Source organism: Molossus molossus, unplaced genomic scaffold, assembly GCF_014108415.1.
Source record: "Molossus molossus isolate mMolMol1 unplaced genomic scaffold, mMolMol1.p scaffold_m16_p_1, whole genome shotgun sequence".
In the NCBI taxonomy this organism is placed as follows: Eukaryota; Metazoa; Chordata; class Mammalia; order Chiroptera; family Molossidae; genus Molossus; species Molossus molossus.
The window spans coordinates 96,864,625-96,886,309 of record NW_023425344.1 but is presented as its reverse complement, the minus strand read 5'-3'; the positions used below and the strand labels follow the sequence as shown (position 1 = coordinate 96,886,309).

The 21,685-nt window shown below is 39.5% G+C and overlaps 1 protein-coding gene across 1 annotated transcript in view; it reads left to right on the top strand.

Annotated features, from left to right (window-relative positions):
* KIN (Kin17 DNA and RNA binding protein) overlaps positions 1-21,685 on the top strand; it is a 32,711-nt gene that overhangs the window by 7,919 nt on the left and 3,107 nt on the right. The window contains exons 5-12 of the mRNA XM_036244059.1: positions 278-459; positions 1,219-1,267; positions 5,853-5,910; positions 8,719-8,848; positions 10,862-10,912; positions 17,529-17,597; positions 18,365-18,464; positions 19,728-19,828. Coding sequence (XP_036099952.1) covers positions 278-459; positions 1,219-1,267; positions 5,853-5,910; positions 8,719-8,848; positions 10,862-10,912; positions 17,529-17,597; positions 18,365-18,464; positions 19,728-19,828 — 740 coding nt within the window. The remainder of the gene's footprint in view (positions 1-277; positions 460-1,218; positions 1,268-5,852; positions 5,911-8,718; positions 8,849-10,861; positions 10,913-17,528; positions 17,598-18,364; positions 18,465-19,727; positions 19,829-21,685) is intronic.

Sequence of the window (21,685 nt, the reverse complement as noted above, 5' to 3'; positions counted from 1 at the left end):
TACTTCTTTCATGTGTCTTCCTTGTTTAAATATGTCACCTCAACCCAGCTAGTTAAAAATCAGAATAGTAATTGTTTGTGTTCAAAGAGATAGAATATTCCACTTAAAATATCTAAGTCACATTAACTATGAATATGGAAAATTCATGTACTGCATGAATTTGTGTACTTGAATGAATGAGTAAATAATGCAGAGATAGAACACATTTATATTTACCTTCAGCTTTGATTATATACAAATTTATGGTGTTTGTTTTATTTCATTTTATTTTTTTAAGGCTTGTGCAAAGTAGATGAGACACCAAAAGGCTGGTATATTCAGTATATAGACAGGGACCCAGAAACTATCCGTCGGCAACTAGAACTAGAGAAAAAAAAGAAGCAGGACCTTGATGATGAAGAAAAAACTGCTAAATTTATTGAAGAACAAGTCAGAAGAGGTCTGGAAGGGAAAGAACAGGTAGGTAACAATGTCCTTGAGAGAGGCAATAGAAAAAGGGCTAACGAAGCAAAATTGCTTGTTTTTGTTAAACATTGAATTGAGTTTTGTACGTGTGGTACCTTAACTAAGTGGAGAAAGAGCGTGGCTGAGGGTAAAAGCCCAGGTTTTGAAGTGAAAACAAACCCGGGTCAGTTCCTGACTTCTTGACTTCACAATCTTGTGTAACTACGTAATCTTCTAAACCTCAGTTTTTGTATCTCTATAAAGAGGCAGTAGTTAATGGGAAAGAAAGAAACAGAGAATTTCTCCTGATTATAATAACAGTGTGTGGGAAAGTAGAGAGCCAGAGCTTGCTCCTGCCTGGGGAGGATATAAAATATTTGAAGGTAGATACAACCCCTGGCTTGAGAAGTCCTAAAGAATTAATGATCAAAACCTAGGTAAATGGGAGAGGGAGGGCATGTTGATGGTTCAGGACTTAGAATAATTAGATCAAGGCATTTGTATCAACAAATATTTACTGGGTACCTCCTATGTGCCAGGCACTCTTCTGAATACAGGGGATATAGCAGTGAACAAAAGATAAAAAATCCTATAAAATAATTATCAATTGGACAATATTTACAATACATATAATTTCTTAATTAGGGTCTTAGTCATTTTGAGTTGTATCTTTGAGCTGCCTTGCGACATAGGTAATAAGACCTAATTTAGGAGTACTGAATATTGATAGTAATTGCTCTGTGACCAAACCTTCAAACTTTTTTTCTTCCTCAGGATACTCCTGTTTTTACAGAATTAAGCAGAGAAAATGATGAAGAGAAAGGTAACTGTGCTTCTTTTTCTTTTTTTAATGCGCATGCTTTTATATTGGTTCTTCTAAAAGTAGGCAGCATGTGCCCCGGCTGGTTTGCCTCAGTGCTTGGAGCATTGGCCCGCAGACCAAATTGTTGCAGGTTTGATTCTGGTCAAGGGCATGTACTTTGGTTGTGATTCGATCCCTGGCCCTGGTTGGGGTCATGCAGGAGGCAACCATTTGATGTGTCTCTCTCACATCGATGTTTTTCTCTCTCTTTCTCTCTCTTTCTTTCTCTTTCTCTTTCTCCCTCCCACTGTATCTGAAAATCAATGGAAAAATATCCTTGGGTGAGGATTAAAAATAATAATTTAATTAATTTATTTTTGTTACAGATGTTTCTCCTTTTTCCCCCATTGACACCCTCCTCCTGCCGCCCCCCCCCCCCCCAGCATTGTTGTCTATGTCCATTGGTTATGCTTATATGCATAAGTTCTTTGGTTTATCTCTTTCCTCCACTCTGCCCCCTCCTCTGGAGTTTGTTAGGCTGAACCCTACTGATATGTCTCTGGGTCTTTTTGTTCATCACTTTATTTTGTTCATTATATTCCAAAAATAAGTGAGATCATGTGATACTTGTCTTCTCTGACTGGCTTATTTCACTTATCATAATTCTCTCCAGGTCCCTCCATGTTATCTCAAAGGATAAGAGCTCTTTCTTTCTTACAGCTGCATAGTACTCCATTGTGTATGTGTACCACAGCTTTTTTATCCACTCATCTACTAATGGACACTTGGGCTGTTTCCAGATCTTAGCAGTTGTAAATAGTGCTGCTATGAACATAGGGGTACATATATTCTTTCTGATTGGTGTTTCAGGCTTCTTGGGATATATTCCTATAAGTGGGATCACTGGGTCAAATGGCAGTTTTATTTTTAATTTTTTGAGGAGGGGACTTCCGGTCAAGATGGTGGCTTAGGTAAACACGGTACTCACCTCCTCTCACAACCACATCAAAATTACAACTAAACTACAGAATAAACATCCTTCAGAACTGCCTGACATCGAGCTGAATGGAATTCCTACAACTATGAAATTAAAGAAGAAGCCACATTGAGACTGGTAGGAGGGTCGGAGGTGTGGATGGGCTGGTCCCACACCCACGTGTGGCGGATAAAAATCAGGAGGGACACCTTGGCTGTGAAGGTCCTCCTTGAGGAGTGAGGGTTCCCATCTCACACCAGGCACCCAACTCGGGGTTCCAGTGCTAGGAAGAGAAGTCCCTATAGCTTTGGGCTGTAAAAACCAGCAGAAATAGGCTGAGGGAGGCTGAGGCAGCTGGAGCCCCAGGCTGCTCCTCTGAAAGGGCCCGTGCACGGACTTACTAGGACAAGTTCCCTCTGAGTTGCAATGTGGAGGGGAGATAGTTTGAAAGACACCAGATACATTCGGGGAAGAACTGAGTTATTGGGTATCGGGGCGAGGACTGGAGAGGCAGCTTTCTCCTGGACAGACATGCTGTTGGAGGCCATTGTTCCTTTAGTGAGCCTTTCCCCCACAGGGCAGGCAGACAGCTGCCATATCTGGGACTCCAGCAACCTGGCTCACACATTTTGCCCTGCCCTGGTGATTTCCTGAGACCCTGCCCACCTAATTTTCAAGCCCACCCAAGCCATTGCCAGTGGTTTTACTATAGGATTGAACTGTTTTGGCTCGTGCTTCAGATTTTTCTAAATTCTCTTAAACAAGCAGCATCTGACCACAGTGGGCCCCATACCTCTTACTAAATGGTCCCAGGCCTGGCCCTGCAAGCAGCCAGCCGTGGTTCACAGCTTGGTTTCACCTGGGCACCTCCACACCCAGCACAAGAAGCAGTTATCAACAGATCACTTTGTAGCTTATGCCTGGTGGCCCTGGATAGAACACAAGCAATGGCTGACCTTGCCCCAGAGCCAGCACACCCAGTGGACAGGTTCAGACTACGTTGAAGCACTACCACCCAACCACCTCCACAAGTGACACCCTCAGCGAGTGGACTCAGTGGGTACCAGAGCCCTGCTGAAGTAAGTCTTGCTGTGTGTGATGGGGCTCTGCACAGCTGATCATCCAAGGTGGTCAGAGGTTGGTGTTAGTGGGCACAGCTAGTCCTTGCAGCTGATCAGCCTGAGTAAAACCCTCCCATTGATGTGCCAACAGCAATCAAGACTCAATTACAACAGAAGGGTGTAAAGTCCACACGAGGGGTGTACCTCGAGGGCCCAGCTGTTTGATCAGGGAGGCTGTCACTGGACCCTACAGAACACCTACTACATCAGGCCACCCTAGGAAGCCTAGGAGACACAGCAACTCTACCTAATACATAGAAAAAAACACAGGGAGGCAGCCAAAATCAGGAAACAAAGAAACATGTCCCAAATGAAAGAACAGACCAACACTCCAGGAAAAGAACTAAATGAAATGGAGATAAGCAATCAATCAGTCTCAGAGTTCAAAACACTGCCTATAAGGACACTCAGTGAATTTAGTGAGGGTCTAAAAATCATAATAAAGGACCAGTCAGAAATTGAGGGTGCACTAACTGAAATAACGAATAATTTACAGGGAATCAGTAGAGTAGGTGAAACAAAGAAGCAAACCATTGAATTGGAATACAAGGAAGCAAAAAACACCCAATCAGAACAGCAAAAAGAAAAAAAGATCCAAAAACAGGATAGTATAAGGAGCCTGTGGGACAACTTCAAGTGTACCAACATTTGCATCATGAGAGTGCCAGAAGGAGAGGAGAGAGGGCAAGAAATTGAAAACCTATTTGAAAAAGTGATAACAGAAAACTTCCCTAAATTGAAGGAAACAGACATATAGTCCAGGTAGCACAGAGAGTCCAAGCAAGATGAACCCCAAGAGGTCCTTACCAAGACACATCAAAATGCCAAAGGTTAAAGACAGAGAGAATCTTAAAAGCAGCAAGAGAAAAGCAATTACCTACAATGGAGCTCCTATAAGGCTGTCAGCCGATTTCTCAAAAGAAATTTTGCAGACCAGGAGGGAGTGGCGAGAAATATTTAAAGTGATGAAAAGCAAGGACCTATAATTAAGATTACTCTATCCTGTGAAGCTATCGTTTAGAATTGATGGCCATATAAATAGTTTCCCAGACAAGAAAAAGCTAAAGGAGTTCATCACCACCAAACCAGTATTATATGAAATGTTAACGGTCTTCTTGGAGAAGATAAGAAAATATGAACAATAAAATGGCAGTAAATACATATCTATCACCCTGGCCAGTTTGGCTCAGTGGTTAGAGCGTCAGCCTGTGGTCCAGAGAGACCCGGGTTCGGTTCCCACTAAGGGCATGTACCTCGGTTGCGGTTTGTCCCCAGCCCTGGTTGGTTGTGCGGGTGGCAGCCACTCAATGTGTCCCTTTCACGTTTATGTTTCTCTGTCTATCTCTCCCTCCCACTCTATCTGAACAAAAAATGGAAAAAAAATGTCCTCAGGTAAGGATAAAAACAAAACAAAACCCAAAAACATATTTATCAACAATTGAATCTACAAACATAATGAGCAAGCAGAGCAGAAACAGACTTACAGATACAGAGAAATTTTTGTTGGTTGCCAGATGGGAGGGAAGTTGGGTGAAAAAGATGAAGAGATATCGAACTACAAATTGGTTGTTAGCCTGATGAACCTCAAAGGGAAGGGGGGAGGTGGGGCAGGAAGAGAGAAACTAAAGAACTTATATGCATATGTGCATAACCAGTGGACACAGACAGTAGTGTGGGGAAAGCACGAGGGGGTTGGGATAGGGGAGGGGGTCAAGGAGGGGAAATAAGGGACATCTGCAATACATTCAACAATAAAGATAAGTATAAAAAAAAACCACAACAAATGTTTTGAGGAAACACCATATTGTTTTCCATAGTGACTGCACCAGTCTGCATTCCCACCAGCAGTGTACTAGAGTTCCCTTTTTCTCCACACCCTTGCCAGCACTTGTTTGGTGATTTGTTGATGGCAGCCATTCTAGCAGGTGTGAGATGATACCTCATAGTTGTTTAAAGAAGGTTTTTCTAGAAGGTACTCCTTCTGCTAGTGGACTTCTTTTTTTTAATGTCGTTGGCCAGTCTGTATCACATGTCCACCTCAAGAGCAGTCACTGAAAAGGGAATGGGATTGCTTTGATTTTTAGACCAAAAGAACCTCCCAAGAGTCCCACCTTGTAATCCTGTAGCCTTGGGCATTAGCTTTCAACTAATTCAAATGCGAATTCAGACCAGAGCATCCTGTGAGCCATATGTGAGAGGTTTGGACACCTAAACAAAACTAGATTCCTACTAGTGAGGGCAGCCGGCGCAGTGGAGAGGAGAGGCAGCCAAGGCTGTCTCACAGCTCTGTCACGGAGGTCTTTCCCAGCCCTGTGGGCATCCATCCAGTGTGTTCTACAGGAATGTATGACCTCTGGACAGGAGCCTTCCAGCTCTTCTTTATTCAAAATGCCCATGGAAAACAACAAAATGCTCATGAATTTCTATGTGGATGTATTATGGTATCTTATCTGATAAGTATTATTATAATTTTCCTAAAATATATGTAATACCAATTTTTCTCTTGTAGTGACATTTAATTTGAATAAAGGAGCATGTAGTTCAGCAGCAACATCTTCCAAGTCAAGGTGAGCTACATGAACAGGTATATGAGAACTTGAAAATTTTTGTGAAATCCTGATGACTACATTTTTAAAACTGGAGTATTGTGAATTTTTTTTTTTTTTTTCTGATTGCACTTTTTTTCTTTGATTTTGTTTGATGGTTGTGTGTGTGTGTGTGTGTGTGTGTGTGTGTGGTTTTTTTAGCAGCTGGTTTTCTTATTTGTCTGTCATAAGATGACCTGTCTTTTGAGGAAAGTCTTATTTGGATTAAAGGCTTCACATGGATAAACTGTTGCTTCTCCATGCATCCTTCCCCACTTAATGGTTTCTCTGTGCTACTGCAGTGCTGTTTATTTTTCTATCATAGTCCACTTAGCAAGTTTAAATATTAGCTAGGGTATACACTTTTTGCTTTATCTGCTGTGTTATGATTTTCTGAGAACAGAGACTAAGTTACTGATCTGTCTGTCTCCTTAGTACTATCACCTAGTACAGTATAAGTGCACTAGTAGGCACTCAGTAATAATTGCCTTCTTTTCTCCATTGCGTAGTACAAGCAGGAGCCTACAGACTGTTCTGTGAAGGGCCACATAGTAAATATTTTAGACATTGTTGGATCGATCTATCTATCTATCTATCTATCTATCTATCTATCTATCTATCTATATCTTTGTCACAACCATTTAACTCTGCTGTCAGAGTGAGAAAGCGAACATAGACAATACATAAACAAATGAACATGCTGTGCTCCAGTAAAATCTTATTTATAAAAACAGGCCACAGGCTGGATTTGGCCCTCAGACTGTAGTTTGCCAAACTCGGATACAGCATGTAGTCAGATACTTCTGCCCACTTTCATGGTCTTGTCTAGTTATATATTCTTTTACCAGATGTTCACTATTTGTGATGTGCAGTGCATTCAATTTGGTTAAGGAGGTTAAAAAGCTAAATATAAGAGATGTTCAGGAAGGTACCAGTATATATGTGAATTTGGTTTTGAGCAGTATTTTACACATTGTATATTTAAAGCCCAGTTGTTGTTTTCTTGGAGGCGGGTAGTTTATAGGCTAGTGCCTATTTGAATGACTGAAGTGGCTAGGAGAATGGAAGGAAATTGGCTAGCTCAGCAGTCTACTACTGCTTCAGAATGGCTTGCCAAATGTCTTAGCTTGGATCAAAATACTTCAGAATTAACACCTACATTAGGTATCATGAAGAAAATGGTCAGTTGAGTTCTATATATGGTACATCTGAAAATGCTTTGTAGGATATTGATATGATATGACCCGGAAGACAGGCTTGAATATATTGAAACACACTTGTCATGTGGCTTTAGACACTTCTGTATTTTTCTCCATTCTCCTTTATTATTTGTTATTCCTAAGTGTAGATGAGTGTTAAGATTGGTCCCAGTGGCCTCCAAACTGATCACTCTTGCATTAGTTTTCTGTGACTGTGGTAAATAAATGATCGCAAACGAGGTGGCTGGAAACAATGGAAATCTCTTCTGTCTCTGGAGATCAGAATTCTGAAATCAAGGTGTCTGCAGGGCTGTGCTCCTTCCAGAGGCTCTGGGGAGAATCAGCTTCTGGTGGCTGCTGGCCGCCTGGGGCTTGTGGCTGCATCTCTCTTGTCTTCATGACCAGGGTCTTTACATTTCTCTTTGCTTCATCTTCATATTGTCTTCTGTGTGTGTCAGGTCTCCCTCTGTTTCTCTCTTAAAAGAAATGCTCTAATGCTACCTTTAAATAAAAAACAAAACTTAACTAATGGAAAATAATTTTATTCTATTTTCTAATCATCACATTTTTTTTTTGGTTATCTCCATGATAGCTTTGTGCAAATATTTGTTTAGTCTTTTGTAAATATGACAGACTAAACAATTAGACCAGTGAGATTCATTTAGGCAGCAAATATTAATTGAGCATCTATTTTATGTGAGTCACAACATAGTACTACTGTATTACAGAGGTGAAAATGTATACATATGGTCCCTCCCTTAGAACGAGGAGTCATATATATAAATGATTATAATACAGGCTGAGTGTGATGTAGTCCATAAAGTGCCATGGCATTTCAAAAAATGACAATTCAAGAAACCTCTTGAATAATAGTCTTAAAGAATTTTAACAAATGGAGAAAAATGGGGAGATTCTTTTAGGTTTAAAAGAGGCATATGCAAATTTACGAAAGCATGAAGCATAGGGCATGGCTCAGTCAATAGCAAATTGTTTACAGTGGGCAGTGAACATAATAAGCTAGAGATAGTATTCGGGGGTCAGTGGTGACAGTTTTATATCAGCACTAACAAAATTAGAATTTACACTGTCAACTCTAGGCACTCAGGCAATCAGAAATATTTAAGTGACATGTTAAGATCTTTGCCTTAAAAAAAATAGAACTGACAATAATATGCTAGACTTCTAGCAGTTACTTTACAAACATTTAATCCTTGCAGTCGAGCTCAGAGTTGAATAATATTATAGATGAGGGACTGAGGCTTAGAAAAGTTCATTACTCACAGTCCTAGAAGTAGCCTCAAACCCTGATCTGCCTAATGCCGAAGACAATGCTGTCATCACTGCTATACTGGTTATATTGGTGCTGGCTGAAGGGGTGAGGACAAGGTCGGAGGGAGCCCAGAACAGGAAGGGTTACACATTTTGGTGCCTAGAGTCCTGTAAGGGATACAGATGGGTCCTTCATTGTTTCAGCGAATTTGTTATAACTGAATCATGTAACAGATTTCTTCTATGTTGTTTATTCTGCACATTCTAAAGGCTTTGTCTGTGTATAGTTTTTGTTAATTAGCACGGTTCTTCTTCTCATCAGTTCTTTAGGACCAAGTGCCTTGAAGGTGATAGAGACCACAGCATCAGTGAAACGGAAAACACCTTCCCAGAGCTCAGCTCAACCCAAAGAAAAGAAGAAAAAGAAATCTGCACTTGATGAAATCATGGAGGTACAGTTGATGAACTGCCTCTTCATTCTTTAGCATTCTAGGAATGATGCAGTTTAAACCAAGGAAACTTAAATGGTTTCACCAGTGTCAGAGTTCTGTAAAGTTAGAAAAAAGTGCATCTACTAGTGTAGGAAAAAGGAGCCTAGTTGCAGTTTCCCTGGAATAGAGTTAGAACTCCCGAGCTCGGTCCAGTTTCTCGCCTCGAGTGCTGTCTCCAGAACTCTCCATGCGGGTGTGGCCAAAGAGAAGGACGTCAGTGGTGATGGAGGCGGAAGGGAAAGCTCTGTTCCCCTTATGTGTCTGTGAGGTTGGCGTCCTCCACGATTCCCCTGCCAACCTGTGTCCTCCTGTTGTCTAACGTCACCTGCCACCTTTCAGCCAGCAGGAAAAAACTGTGACGTTGTTTCAGTTTGATTTCACCCCGATGGCTACGTTTATGTGATGAATCATTGAAAACTTGTGATTATCTGGATCTGGGGCCATACTTTCTACTGGGAACTCTAGAGCAGCTCTGTAGAAGATTCTTAATATACTCCTAAATATTCCTCTCTCCCTTCTAACACATGACCTTACTTTTATCCATCCATTTATGAAATAAGTGGAAAAAGAGAAGAGGAAGGACAGGTGAGGAAAAAGACTAAATGAATACAAGAAGCAGTTTTTCCCCCCTGTAAAATCATTACCTCTAGTCTCTCCATCACTTTTCTTCATTTGTGAGGGGATAGGAGGACACTGTTCGGTCTCCCCCATTACTGAGTCCTCACACAATGAGCAGCAGTCTGAAAAGCTTAAAGCCTAACATGAAATTGTACACTCTGAGATGTCATTCCATCATTCAACAAGTATTGAGTCACTGTTATGTTCTAGGGAGGCATGAATGAGGTCATGGGTCTGGAGAACAGGGATAAAAACACAGTACCTGTGTGTCATGGCGCTTTCATTCTAGTGAGGGAGACATTCCACGAACAAGTGAGCAATAGACAAGTAATTATGTACAAAAGGCTAAGTCCTAAGGAGGCCCGAGCAGCAAGAGTAAGGAGATAGCCTGTGCTCTTGCAGGGAAGAGCTCTAAGGCAGGCCTTGAAGGAAAGGTTCACGGTGAGCACGCGTGGTAGCCTGCCAGGTTAGAGAGGGAAGCAGGAGACACTCCAGAGGGCTTATGGGCCGTCACAGAGAGTTTTTACATTTAATTCAAAGGACAAAGGATCTACCTGCTTTGAAAAAGAAAACATGATATAAAGCCATAATGGCCAGTCAGCCTTTTTGTTTTTTTGTTAATCCTCACCCAAGGATATTTTTCACACTGTTTTTCTTTGAGAGAGAGACAGAAACATCGCCGTGAGAGAGACACATCAATTGGTTGCCTCCTATGCAGGCCCCAAGCGGGAGCTGGGGATCAAACCTACAACCCAGGTACATGCCCTTGACCGGGAATCGAACACATGACCCTTCAGTGCACGGGCTGATGCTCTAGCCACTGAGCCAAACCGGCCAGGGCAACTTTTTGTTCTTTTGATCACCCTTTTATTTATATCTCTCTTGGTTGTATGTTTCTTCCCCTCCATTTACGAGCTTTATTATCCTTATCAGACAGGGAAGCTCCTTTTTGCCGTAAGACTGTGTACCTCACTGCTGTGCTAAATTGGTCTGTAAATGTTTTTACCACATGAAAACGGCCTGTTTTCTAGTTCATGACAGTCACGTGGGAGGAAGCAGCGGGAGGGCAGTGCTCAGCACCGGCAGATGGCCTTGCAGCACTGACTGCCTGAGTAGAGGTTGTTGGTGTGTATTTCCATGTCAGTTGGCTTGCTTTATAATATATATTTTTTTAATCCAAGTTTTTTTTAATCAAAAACTAATTGTAAAAAACATATTTTTATCAGAGTTTGCAAATTATATCATTGATCTTCTGAGAATTATGTGTATTCTGTTATTCTTTTGCTAAACAGAATGCTATTCGAAAGAATTGAGGATTTTAAAGAAATTATTTTATGATTGTCTTGTGTTCTACAGATTGAAGAGGGAAAGAAAAGAGCCGCCCGAACAGACTACTGGCTGCAGCCTGTACGTATTCGGTTGGAGTGTCTTAAGTTCTCCGTGTACTTTCAAGTGAATGTTTTAAATAGCATTTGATATAAATGACTGAATTTCTCAATTGTATATAAATGACATAGATAGACTTATAAATTCAGTGAATTTTTTTTTCTATTTGATCTTTGATCATTGGTTGCACCTGTATTGGCGGGTTACTTCATGTTTATTAGACTACTAATATTCCTTGAGTTTAATGCCTGACTTGTTTATAGCACCTTGAATTTAAGCCTGGAATTATTTTCCATGTTTCCTATAAGACAAAAGATTGTAGTGTCAGAAATGGAATTAAATAGTATTGTAAATGCAGAAGTACTTGTTTTCAACTCACATCTTGTTGAACTTAGAATACCAATTTAGGAGGTACTTTGTAAAAAAAAAAAACAGCTTTTAATTTTACAAATTCAAGTAAAGCTTTGTATTTTGTTGCTTACTTATTATTGCTTATTATTTTAAGATAATTTTATAACAATTTGTAAACATTTTAATAATTTTAAAATTCTTATTTATAGATGCTGTTTTGAACTTACTAAGATGTGCAGTTCTCATAAAACTGTCAGAGTGCCTTAGTTATTCTTAAAGCAGCTGGTTTGATCAAGAACAGGAGAGTCAAAAGTAGCATGTTATTTAGATAATTTCTTAATTTTTGAAAAATAAGATTAATAACCTCAAAGGTCAGGAAGTTCAGAGTACTGGAAAAAGACTGGGGCAGGCAGTACCAGAGCGAGGGTGAGTGTGTGAGTGTGAGCGAGTGTGAGTGGACGTGAGTGTGGGTGAGCAACCTTGAGTAGTGTGAAAAACATGGGGCAGAGGGTTCATGTGCTATGGACAGGGAGCAGCCGGCTACTGCAGTAAGCAGCTCGTCATGGAGCTTTTCCCTGTGTGGCCAGGAGGCCCCACCATTTTGGAAGATCCATGGTCTTCTCTGGAAGGAAGCAGCAAGAGCAGCTAGGGCCAAGTGACCTGAGTTCACCAGTGTGCCTTGCACCATCGGACCAGTGGACCCTGCTGTGTCAACGCAGACCAGCACACAGTAGCCGCGCTGTCAGGGTGCCTGCTGCGGAAGCTGCAACCAACCAGGAGCGGCGCACCACCACCAGCAGCAGTAGCGCCAGCTTGGGAGCCTAGGACCTTCTCCTACAGCAGCAGTGACTGGGTGGGAGTGGAGTCCCACCCCCAACGCATCTGAGGATCAAGAGCCCAGACAAACCCCCAGCAGTAGAGGCTAGGGAGCAGACATCCATCCCCAGGTGGCAGCAGCACAGATCAGCAGCTGCGACCCATCCCCAGCAGCATCAGCAGAGGCTGATCAGGAGGGGTGCCCCAGTCCAGCAGCTGCAAGGCCTGGGCAGCCGAGACCCGCCCCTGACAAATGCAGCAGCAGATTTGAAGTGGAGCCCCTCCCCCCAGCAATAGCAAAGTCCCAGGAGCTTAGCATCCTTAGCCCCCAACAGCACCAGAGGATTGGGAGCTGAGAGCATCCCCTGGCAACAGCAACAGCAGTAGCAGTGCAAACTGGGAGCTGACACTTACCTTCACTTACTTAGTATCAGCAGCAACTGATCAGGAGCTGAGCCCCACCAGGCAGCAGCATACTGGCAAGACCCCCATGCCTCAGCAGGGAACCGGCTGAACCCATGCACCCCAGCAGTGCCTACCTTGCCAGACCAATACCAGCCACCAGTTGACAGTCTTCCAGGACCCACAGCAGGCAAGAGGCACCACACACCAAAACAGTCTGGGTGGCCTAGCAGCCTTATTTGATACACACTGACCTGCCTACACGTCCCAACATCCCTCACTGGGCCTAGAACTATCAGACTGCTAAAATGGTGAGACAAAGAAACAATACCCAAATGAATAAAAGGAGGAATCACCAGAAAAGGAACTACATAAAATGGAAGAAAACAATTTGTCAGATAAAGAATTCAAAACAATGATTTTCAGGGTGCTCACACAATTTAGTGAGAACTACAAGCAGCTTAATGAGAATTATAAAGAACTCAGTGGGAACTACTTCAGCTTAAAAAAAGAGGTAGAAGCTATGAATAAAAACCAAGAGGAAATGAAGAATGACATAGCTGATATGAAAAATATCTTAGGAGGATTCAATAGTAGATTATAAGAAGCTGAAGACCTAGTCAGGGAGTTAGAAGACAAGGTAGAAAAAAACACCCAATAGAGCAGCAAATGGGGAAAAAAATTAAAAAGTAGGAGGAGAGTTTAAAGGAGCTTTGGGACAACACAAAATGTAACAACATTCACATCATAGGGGTACTGGAAGGAGAAAAATCAGAGAAAGGAATAGAGGACCTGTTTGAAGAAAAATGACAGAAAACTTCCCTAATTTGGTGAAGGAAAAAGTCACACAAGTCCAGGAAACACAGAGTCCCAAGCAAGATGAACCCAAAAGACCCACAGCTAGACACATTGTAATTAAAATGGCAAACATTAAAGACAAAGAAAGAATCTTAAAGGAAGCAAGAGAGAGGCAGAAAGTTACCTACAAGGGAGCTCCCATTAGACTTTCAGCTGATTTCTCAGTAGAAACTCTTCAGGCCAGAAGGGAGTGACATGAAGTGTATAAAGTAATGAAAGGCAAGGGTCTGAATCCAAGACTACGCTATCCAGCAAGGCTGTCATTCAAAATTGAAGGTGAAATGAAGAGCTTCACAGACAAAAAAAAAAAGCTAAAGAAATTTACCACCACCAAACCAGCACTGCAAGAAATGCTAAAGGGACTGCTGGAAGAAGAAGAAATAGAGGGGGGGAGAGAGAGGAACACAGGCATAAAATAAAAATGGCAACTAATAAGTATCTATCAATAATAATCTTAAATGTAAATGGCTTAAGTGCTCTATAATCAAAAGACACAGGGTAGCTGATTGGATAAGAAAACACAACCCATATATATGCTGTCTACAAGAGACCCACCTCACAACAAGACTCACACAGGATGAAAGTGAAGGGATGGAAAAAAATTTTCCAGGCAAATGGAAATGAAAAAAAAATGCTGGTGTAGGAATACTCATATCTGATAAAATAGACTTCAAAACAAGGGCTATAATAAGAGACAAAGACGGTCACTACATAATATTAAAAGGATCAATTCAACAACAGAATATAACCCTGGTAAATATATATGCACCATATATAGGAGCACCAAAATATATTTAAAAACTTCTGGAGGACTTAAAGGGAGAGATCAGTAGCAATACATTAATAGTGGGTGACTTGAACACCCCACTGACACCACTGGATGGATCTTCTAGACTAAAAATTAACAAGGACACAGAGTCCTTAAATGATCAGTTGGACTTAACTGATATTTACAGAACATTTCACACCAAAGCTGCAGAATATACATTCTTCTCAAGTGCACATGGGACATTCTCGAAGATAGACCACATGTCAGGACACCAAGTAAGTCTCTACAAATTCAAGAAGATTGAAATCATATCAAGAATCTTCTCAGATCACAATGGCATGAAACTAGAAGTCAATTAAAATAAAAACATGCAAAAACATTCAAACACATTGAGGCTAAGTAGCATGTTATTAAACAATGAATGAGTTACTAAGGAGATCAAGGAAGAAATTAAAAACTTCCTGAAAACCAGTGAAAATGAATACACAACAACATTTGAAAAAATTGTCAATGTTACTAATTATCAGAGAGATGCAAATTCAAACAACTATGAGGTATCACCTCACACCTGCCAGAATGGCTGCCATCAACAAACATCAAACAAGTGTTGGCGAGGGTGTGGAGAAAAGGGGACTCTAGTATACTGCTGGTGGGAATGCAGACTGGTGCAGCCACTATGGGAAACAATATGGTGTTACCACAAAAAGTTAAAAATTGAACTTCCATTTGACCCAGTGATCCCACTTCTAGGAATATACCCTAAGAAACCTGAAACACCAATCAGAAATAATATATGTACCTTTATGTTTATAGCAGCACTATTTACAATGGCTAAGATCTGGAGACAGCCCAAGTATCCATCAATAGATGAGTGGATAAGAAAGCAGTGGTACATATACACAATGGAATACTATGCAGCTGTAAAAAAGAAAGGTCTCTTATCCTTTGAGACAACATGGAGGGACCTGGAGAGTATTATCCTAAGCGAAACAAACTAATCAGAGAAAGACAAGTATCACATGATCTTACTTATTTGTGGAATATAATGAACAAAACAAGCTGATGAACAAAATAGACCCAGAGACATAGAAGTAGGCAGACTGACAAATGTCAGAGGAGGGGGTTGAGGGTGGAGAGATAAACCACAGAGCTTATATGTATGTATGCATAATCAATGGTCATAGACAACAATGCTGGGGGGGCACAAGATTGAGAGGAGGGTGTCACTGGGGGGAAAAGGAGAAACATCTGTAACAAGAAAAAAATTAAAAATAAAATAAAAAGAAGTTCAAAGTCATTATCCCACTAGCTTGGAAATAATTTAGCTTCCACATCTTAGTTTATATTTTTATATAATGGGAAACATTTTTACCTCAGGATCATGTGACAGTTTACAAAACAGATTATTTAATACAGAAATACTGTGTTAAATAGAAAATATTTATTTTGTATAAATTATTTCAGTTAATTCTCCTATCTACCCTATAAGGTAATTACCATTATTACTCCGATTTGGTAAGTGAAAAAACTGAGGCATAAAGTATTTGAGTGATTTCCACAAGGTCATTTAGTAAGTGGTGAGCCAGGATTTCCCTGGCAATATGATTCAGTGACTGTACTCTCAACTAGTAAATAGTACTACTTTCTGGGAAGCTTTAGTCGCCCTGTCTCCATCTCTGAGTAGAATTTGGGTCAAGATTAGTAAAGGAAGGACCTGTAGGGAAGAGACCATCTGTGAATTATTTTCATTTTCTCTGTTAAAGTAGCTAGCATTTGAACATTAATAGTTTTATATGATGTTTGTGAAAATGGAATCAAGAATTTTGATTAAAGCAGAAGTTAGTTCTTAACAGGAGTAATTAAGAAAATGTGTTTTCCTATGTTTATCCCAGTCTCTGTAATAGCATACATCATAGAATCAACAGCTTATTACCTACACTTGTCCTCTGGAAACACAGGCCATGGTACAACAGGCCGTGGGATTTCAAAATACACATGCTTCGTACTCCCACCATCCAGTCTCCTGGTGTGAAATGCACGTTTTTACTAACCTCCTGTCCTAGGTGAATCTTATATATACCGTTAGTTAAGAACCGTTGATTTAAAGGAAAAAGAAAACAAAAAGAAAAAAGGCAAAACATTCCAAGTTTTACTTATTCTGAAAATTCTCTTCCTAGTGACAAAACCTGCAATTAAATTTTATTTTCTGTTGATAATTTTCTCATATTGTAAATTATTCAGCTGTTCTACCTAGTTCTTCTTACAGAGTGTTAGGTTAAAAGTGAGAATCAACCAAGAATGCTCTGATGACTATGTTTTTCAAAAAGGGCAATGTTTGTTAAAATAGCCAGCAGTCCACAGAGACAGAATGGAGAGCTCCCTTTTTTGAACTCAGAAAATAAAGGTTTTGAACAGATCTATTGTGAGCATGTCAGTAAGTCCATTGATGTAATGAGCTGTCTTGAAATGAAGGCCTTTGAGAGATTCAGCCGAGAAATACTCTGGCTGAATCAGAGAAGCTGTTTTGGTTATTATTTGGCTTCATTTAGAAAGTATTAATAAAACAGAGGCTTAAGAATAACACCTTTCGAGTCTTCTCTTAAACATGTCTTTCTACTATTAAATATCCTCCCCCAAAGTCCTTACTGAATTTTTGTTCATACAGTTTTTAGCATGGCTTAGTGAAGTACTTGTGACCATCTAGTACCTCTGTTATTGTTACTTGAAGCAGCAAATGTCGAATTGCTGTAGTGAATATAGCAATAAGGCGATTTAATTTCCATCATTAGCCATTGCACAGTTAATCCAAATCAGAAAAACAATAAAGAGGCAAACTCGGAATGCGATCATATGAAAGAAGCCCAGATTTCTCTCACATTTGAGAATTAGTGGCTCAAAAGAAGAATACTCTTTGCTACAGCTAATCTGTAGGAATCTTGTCTGTATCAGAAACTGAAAAGCAACACAATGAGAAAAGAACCCTCCGGACAGTGTCGTGTCCTGAGAATTCCCAGTGAGACTCTTGCCATCTGCATTTTTATCAGCAGTGAACACCAACAGTATAATATCCTTAACACTTTTCACTCCCTTAATTGGATGGAAAGGAAGAAGCTGTTTATGAAAGACATGAATTGAGTTGAGATTTATAGATAAAAGTCCTAGATTTCAGGATACCTTCACTGTGGAAATCAGCCATTATACCAAAATCAGGTCTATATTTTTTCCTCTTGGTAACTGTACTGAATAACAAGAGAAAGAAGGAATGAGAGATTGCTAAGTAAGTGTCATTGTTGGGAAGGCTTACAACTCCACATTTTCTTATTTCACAGAGCAGTCACAATTTACAGCGAGTTTGAGTGAACGTGGTTTAAAATGAAGAAGTAAAACAAAAAGGGTAATTTGTCTTTCATTTCATCTTTATTTTTTGTTGTTATTTTCTAGGAAATTGTCGTGAAAATTATAACCAAAAAACTTGGGGAAAAATATCATAAGAAAAAGGGCATTGTTAAGGTAAGAACAGGAAGTTATGAATGGAATTTGTGAGAGGAGCTGGTGGGTGACCGAGTAAAGCCATTTTGGTATTCCTTAAACATCAAGTCCTAGTAGCACAAGACGTATGTCTGAGGTCTCGATGGTTCTATAAAAGGAAAGCTGAATACATAATCACTGGAGGAATAATTCATTTTCAACCATCATTTATATTTAACCTCTATTTGCTTTCTTACTGGAGCAAATAGTAGCTATGAAATCCTATTGGCACCTCTTAAACTCAGTGTGCACATCTTGCTAATCAGTAAGAAACATTCTCTTTGTTGATGATGGGCGACACAGTTGTGCCCCCAGAGTTCCAAGGAGACCTTCCATGTGTTTTGCCCTGAGTGTTTTTTGGCTGCTCTAGGATTGTAAAACTTAAAAATCACTCCAGTCATTTTTGCCCCTTTGGCTTTTCTTGAATATAGTTTCATTTCAGCACCCAGCCTGTGCACGCCTAAATTGCCCTTCCACTCTCCTTGACACGGGGTCATAGTACCCCTCATATACTTCTTAAAGTCTGGTTCCAAGATCCCAGTGTGCTTTCCAGATGAAAACCTTAACTAAGCTTTGAATTGAATTCTTTATTAAAAACCGTAGACTGAGAAATAGTAAATGGTTTCTAGAAAACTAGTGTGGTTTATAGAAGGAGTTACTTTTCTTTTGATTGGAATTTTATTTCTGTCCTTTGAAATTTGTGTTCGCGTTATCTCTTGTATAATAAAAGTGTTGATTTTACTTGACAGGAAGTAATTGACAAATATACAGCTGTTGTAAAGATGATTGACTCTGGGGACAAGCTGAAACTTGACCAGACTCATTTAGAAACAGTAATTCCAGCACCAGGTAAATCTTTATGCAGACCGTTGAATGCATATGCCATCAACAGTGATTCCATTCATTAAACCATAGTTTTTTGACATTACTTGATAGTTATAGATATGAGTTTTCTTTTTAGAAATATATACCTGCCAAAATAACTGATTCTGTTTGACTTGGTTACATAGTAGTTTGCCAGTCTTCTGAGAAAACTATTTGTGTCATGAACAAATTTTCCCTTCCTGTAGTTTTCTTTTCCCAGAAGAAAACCACATTTATATCTGGATAAATTCAGTCATATTAGGGTTATTATTAATATATTTATTTAGCTACCTGAAATAATAAAGTAAAAGTCAGTATTATTTTTTCTTTTCCTTAATTTTCTTGATTATTTGGATACTAACACAGTGTCGACTATTAATGCTGTTTGGTCAGGTTGCCTCTAATCCATTTTCATCATGGTGCCATCATTGCTGGCATAGTGATCATGTTAGTCTCTAACACTTCAATCATCAGACCCTTTATTCTTTTCCTCTACAGTAAAAACTCATTTAATGGATTAAAAAAGTGTTTTCCAATAAACTGGACTTTTAAAAGCATACAATTTGATCATTTTTAACATGTGAATACACTTTTGAAACCATCCCTATAATCAAGATAATGTTTTATCACACCCCCCCCCCCCATTTTTCTTATGTTCCTTTATAATCTAATCATTCCCTCCTCTTGTCCCCGGCAGCCATCCATCTGCTGTTTCTCTTTGTTTTTCCAGTCACCTGTTGATAGGCATTTATGTTGTTTATAGTTTTGGGTTGTTACAAATAAAACTCTGTGAACATTCACATACAAGTCTTTGTATGGACATATGATTGCTTCTTTTTTGGAAAAATGCTTAGAAATAGGATGGTTTAGTCACATATCAGGCATGTATTTAAACTTTTATGAAACTGCAAAACCATCTTTAAAAAGAGATAAAGTAAACACATTTTTTTCTGATTACTTATGTATTCTGAGCATTTCCTCCAAATGCACCATGCAGTCTGAAATTACAACATATTCCTTTGACAGATAAGTGAAAAAAATGAAGAGTCATAATGTAATAGTAATTAAAGTATCTACAAATTATACTTTAGAACATTATAGAGTTCTTAAATGATTAAGAACTTCTAAGAGAAGGGTTTTGTTTTTCATTATGTTCATTCGGTGTAATTGCATTTTGCTGGAACAAAGTAGAAGAAAAAAGTGGACCTTGTCTTTGCATTCCGAGTTTTATATTCTTTTCTATTGTAGGAAAAAGAATTCTTGTTTTAAACGGAGGCTACAGAGGAAATGAAGGTACCTTAGAATCCATCAATGAGAAGACCTTTTCAGCTACTATAGTCATTGAAACTGTAAGTATGTTTTCACAAAGATGGGAATTTTAAAATGCTTTAAAAATTTATCCTAGTTCTTTTTCATTGGATTGGTCTTTGTTTCGTTTTAGAGTTTGGCTTTTTTGTTTGCCCTCTCTCCTGTCTGGAAATCTGTAAGCTTATTTTCTCTAGTGACTCTACCATTGCTAAAGCATTTTATTTTCTGATTACCAAAAAAAATGCCATTATGTCTTAGTCCATTCGGACTGCTGTAACAAAATACCATCGACTGGACGGCTTACAAACAACAGAGATGTGTTTCTCACGGGTCGAAGGGCTAGCAGTCCAAGATCAAGGCACGGGCAGACTTGATGTCTGGAGAGGGTCTGCTTCCTTCTCGTGTGTCTGCACGTGGTGGAAGGGACAGTGGGACGCTCTGGAGTCCCTTTATAAGGACACTGACCCATTCATGAGGACCCCACTCCTGTGACCGCAGAAGCCCCTTGTCCAAATATCATCACATTGGACATCAGGTTGTAGCCTGTGAAGTTTGGGTGAGACAGATTCACTCAACAGTAACACTCATATAAAACCTGAAAAATACAGTTTAGTATAAATAATTTTTAAAATTGCCCATAATCCCCCAGCCAAATGATAATCCCCATTAATATTTTTATTTCTTCCTTTCCAGTCTTTATATTTTGTAAAACTGTCTACAATATATACAGTTTCATATTCTGACTTTTTTCCTCTCGTACCTAATATAAAACTCAATTTGGCAAAGTATAATTAATGGGGACTGTATAGTCATAGCTAATAGGGAAAAAGCCACAGAGATCAATGTTTAAAAATGTACCTCCTTTCATAAAGGACTTAAGGTAGCAAGGATCAATAAAATAATTAATTTTTAAAAGTCTGATGTATAAAAACTGCATATTGATTTAGAATTGATAATTCAGGGATAGGTCTGTGTATCAGGCAAAGAGAAACTTTAGGTGTCTGAAGTGGAGATCTGAAACATACCCTGTCCTAACTGCCTAATTCTTTCTAAAATGTGAACTTTGGATTATGTATCTTTAACTCTATATGAAAGACTTTTTTTTGTCTCCAGTACAGCAAGTGTTAATATTTTGGGGGGATAATAGACCCCCATGCAGAGTCTAATGCAAGTTCTGAACTCTCTTCAAACAGTTGCACCTAACTGCCAAATTTTATGTTTGTTGTCCTAAGGAATTCATAGGCCCTCAAACCCCTCTATGGACTGGTTAGAGAACATGTGTCTCAGGAAGGTTTTCTGGAAAAAGCATCTTCTTACTTGAGAGAAATCATATTTTAAGTAGATTAAGCTTTTTTTTTTGTCCTGTCCCTGATAATTCTAACCTATAATTCACTATGTTAAACTATAGTAGGGGGGTGGGAGGGAGTATCATCTGTCACTGAGGAATTTATCAATATTTTTTATTTATTTATTTATTTATTTTTGTTAATTCTCACCAGAGGATATTTTTCCACTGATTTTTAGATGGAGTGAAAGGGAGGGAGGGGGGTAGAGAGAGAAAGAGAGAAAAACATCAATGTGAGAGAGACACATCAATTGGTTGCCTCCTGCATGACCTCAACCGGGGCAAGGGATCGAATCTGCAACCGAGGTACTTGCCCTTGACCAGGAATCAAACCCGAGACCCTTTGGTCCTCGTCTGATGCTCTAACCACTGAGCCAAACCAGCCAGGGCTGTCAGTCTTTTTAAAAGTTAATGAGGCTTTCTTTCTGGCTCAACCAGCATAAGGTTATGGCAAATCTTACCTTTTCGTGAAAGTTTGATCCTCCACTTTTTAACTTCGTAATACTATCCAGTTTAGGTATTGCTTCAGCTCAGGGAAACACAGAACAACTAA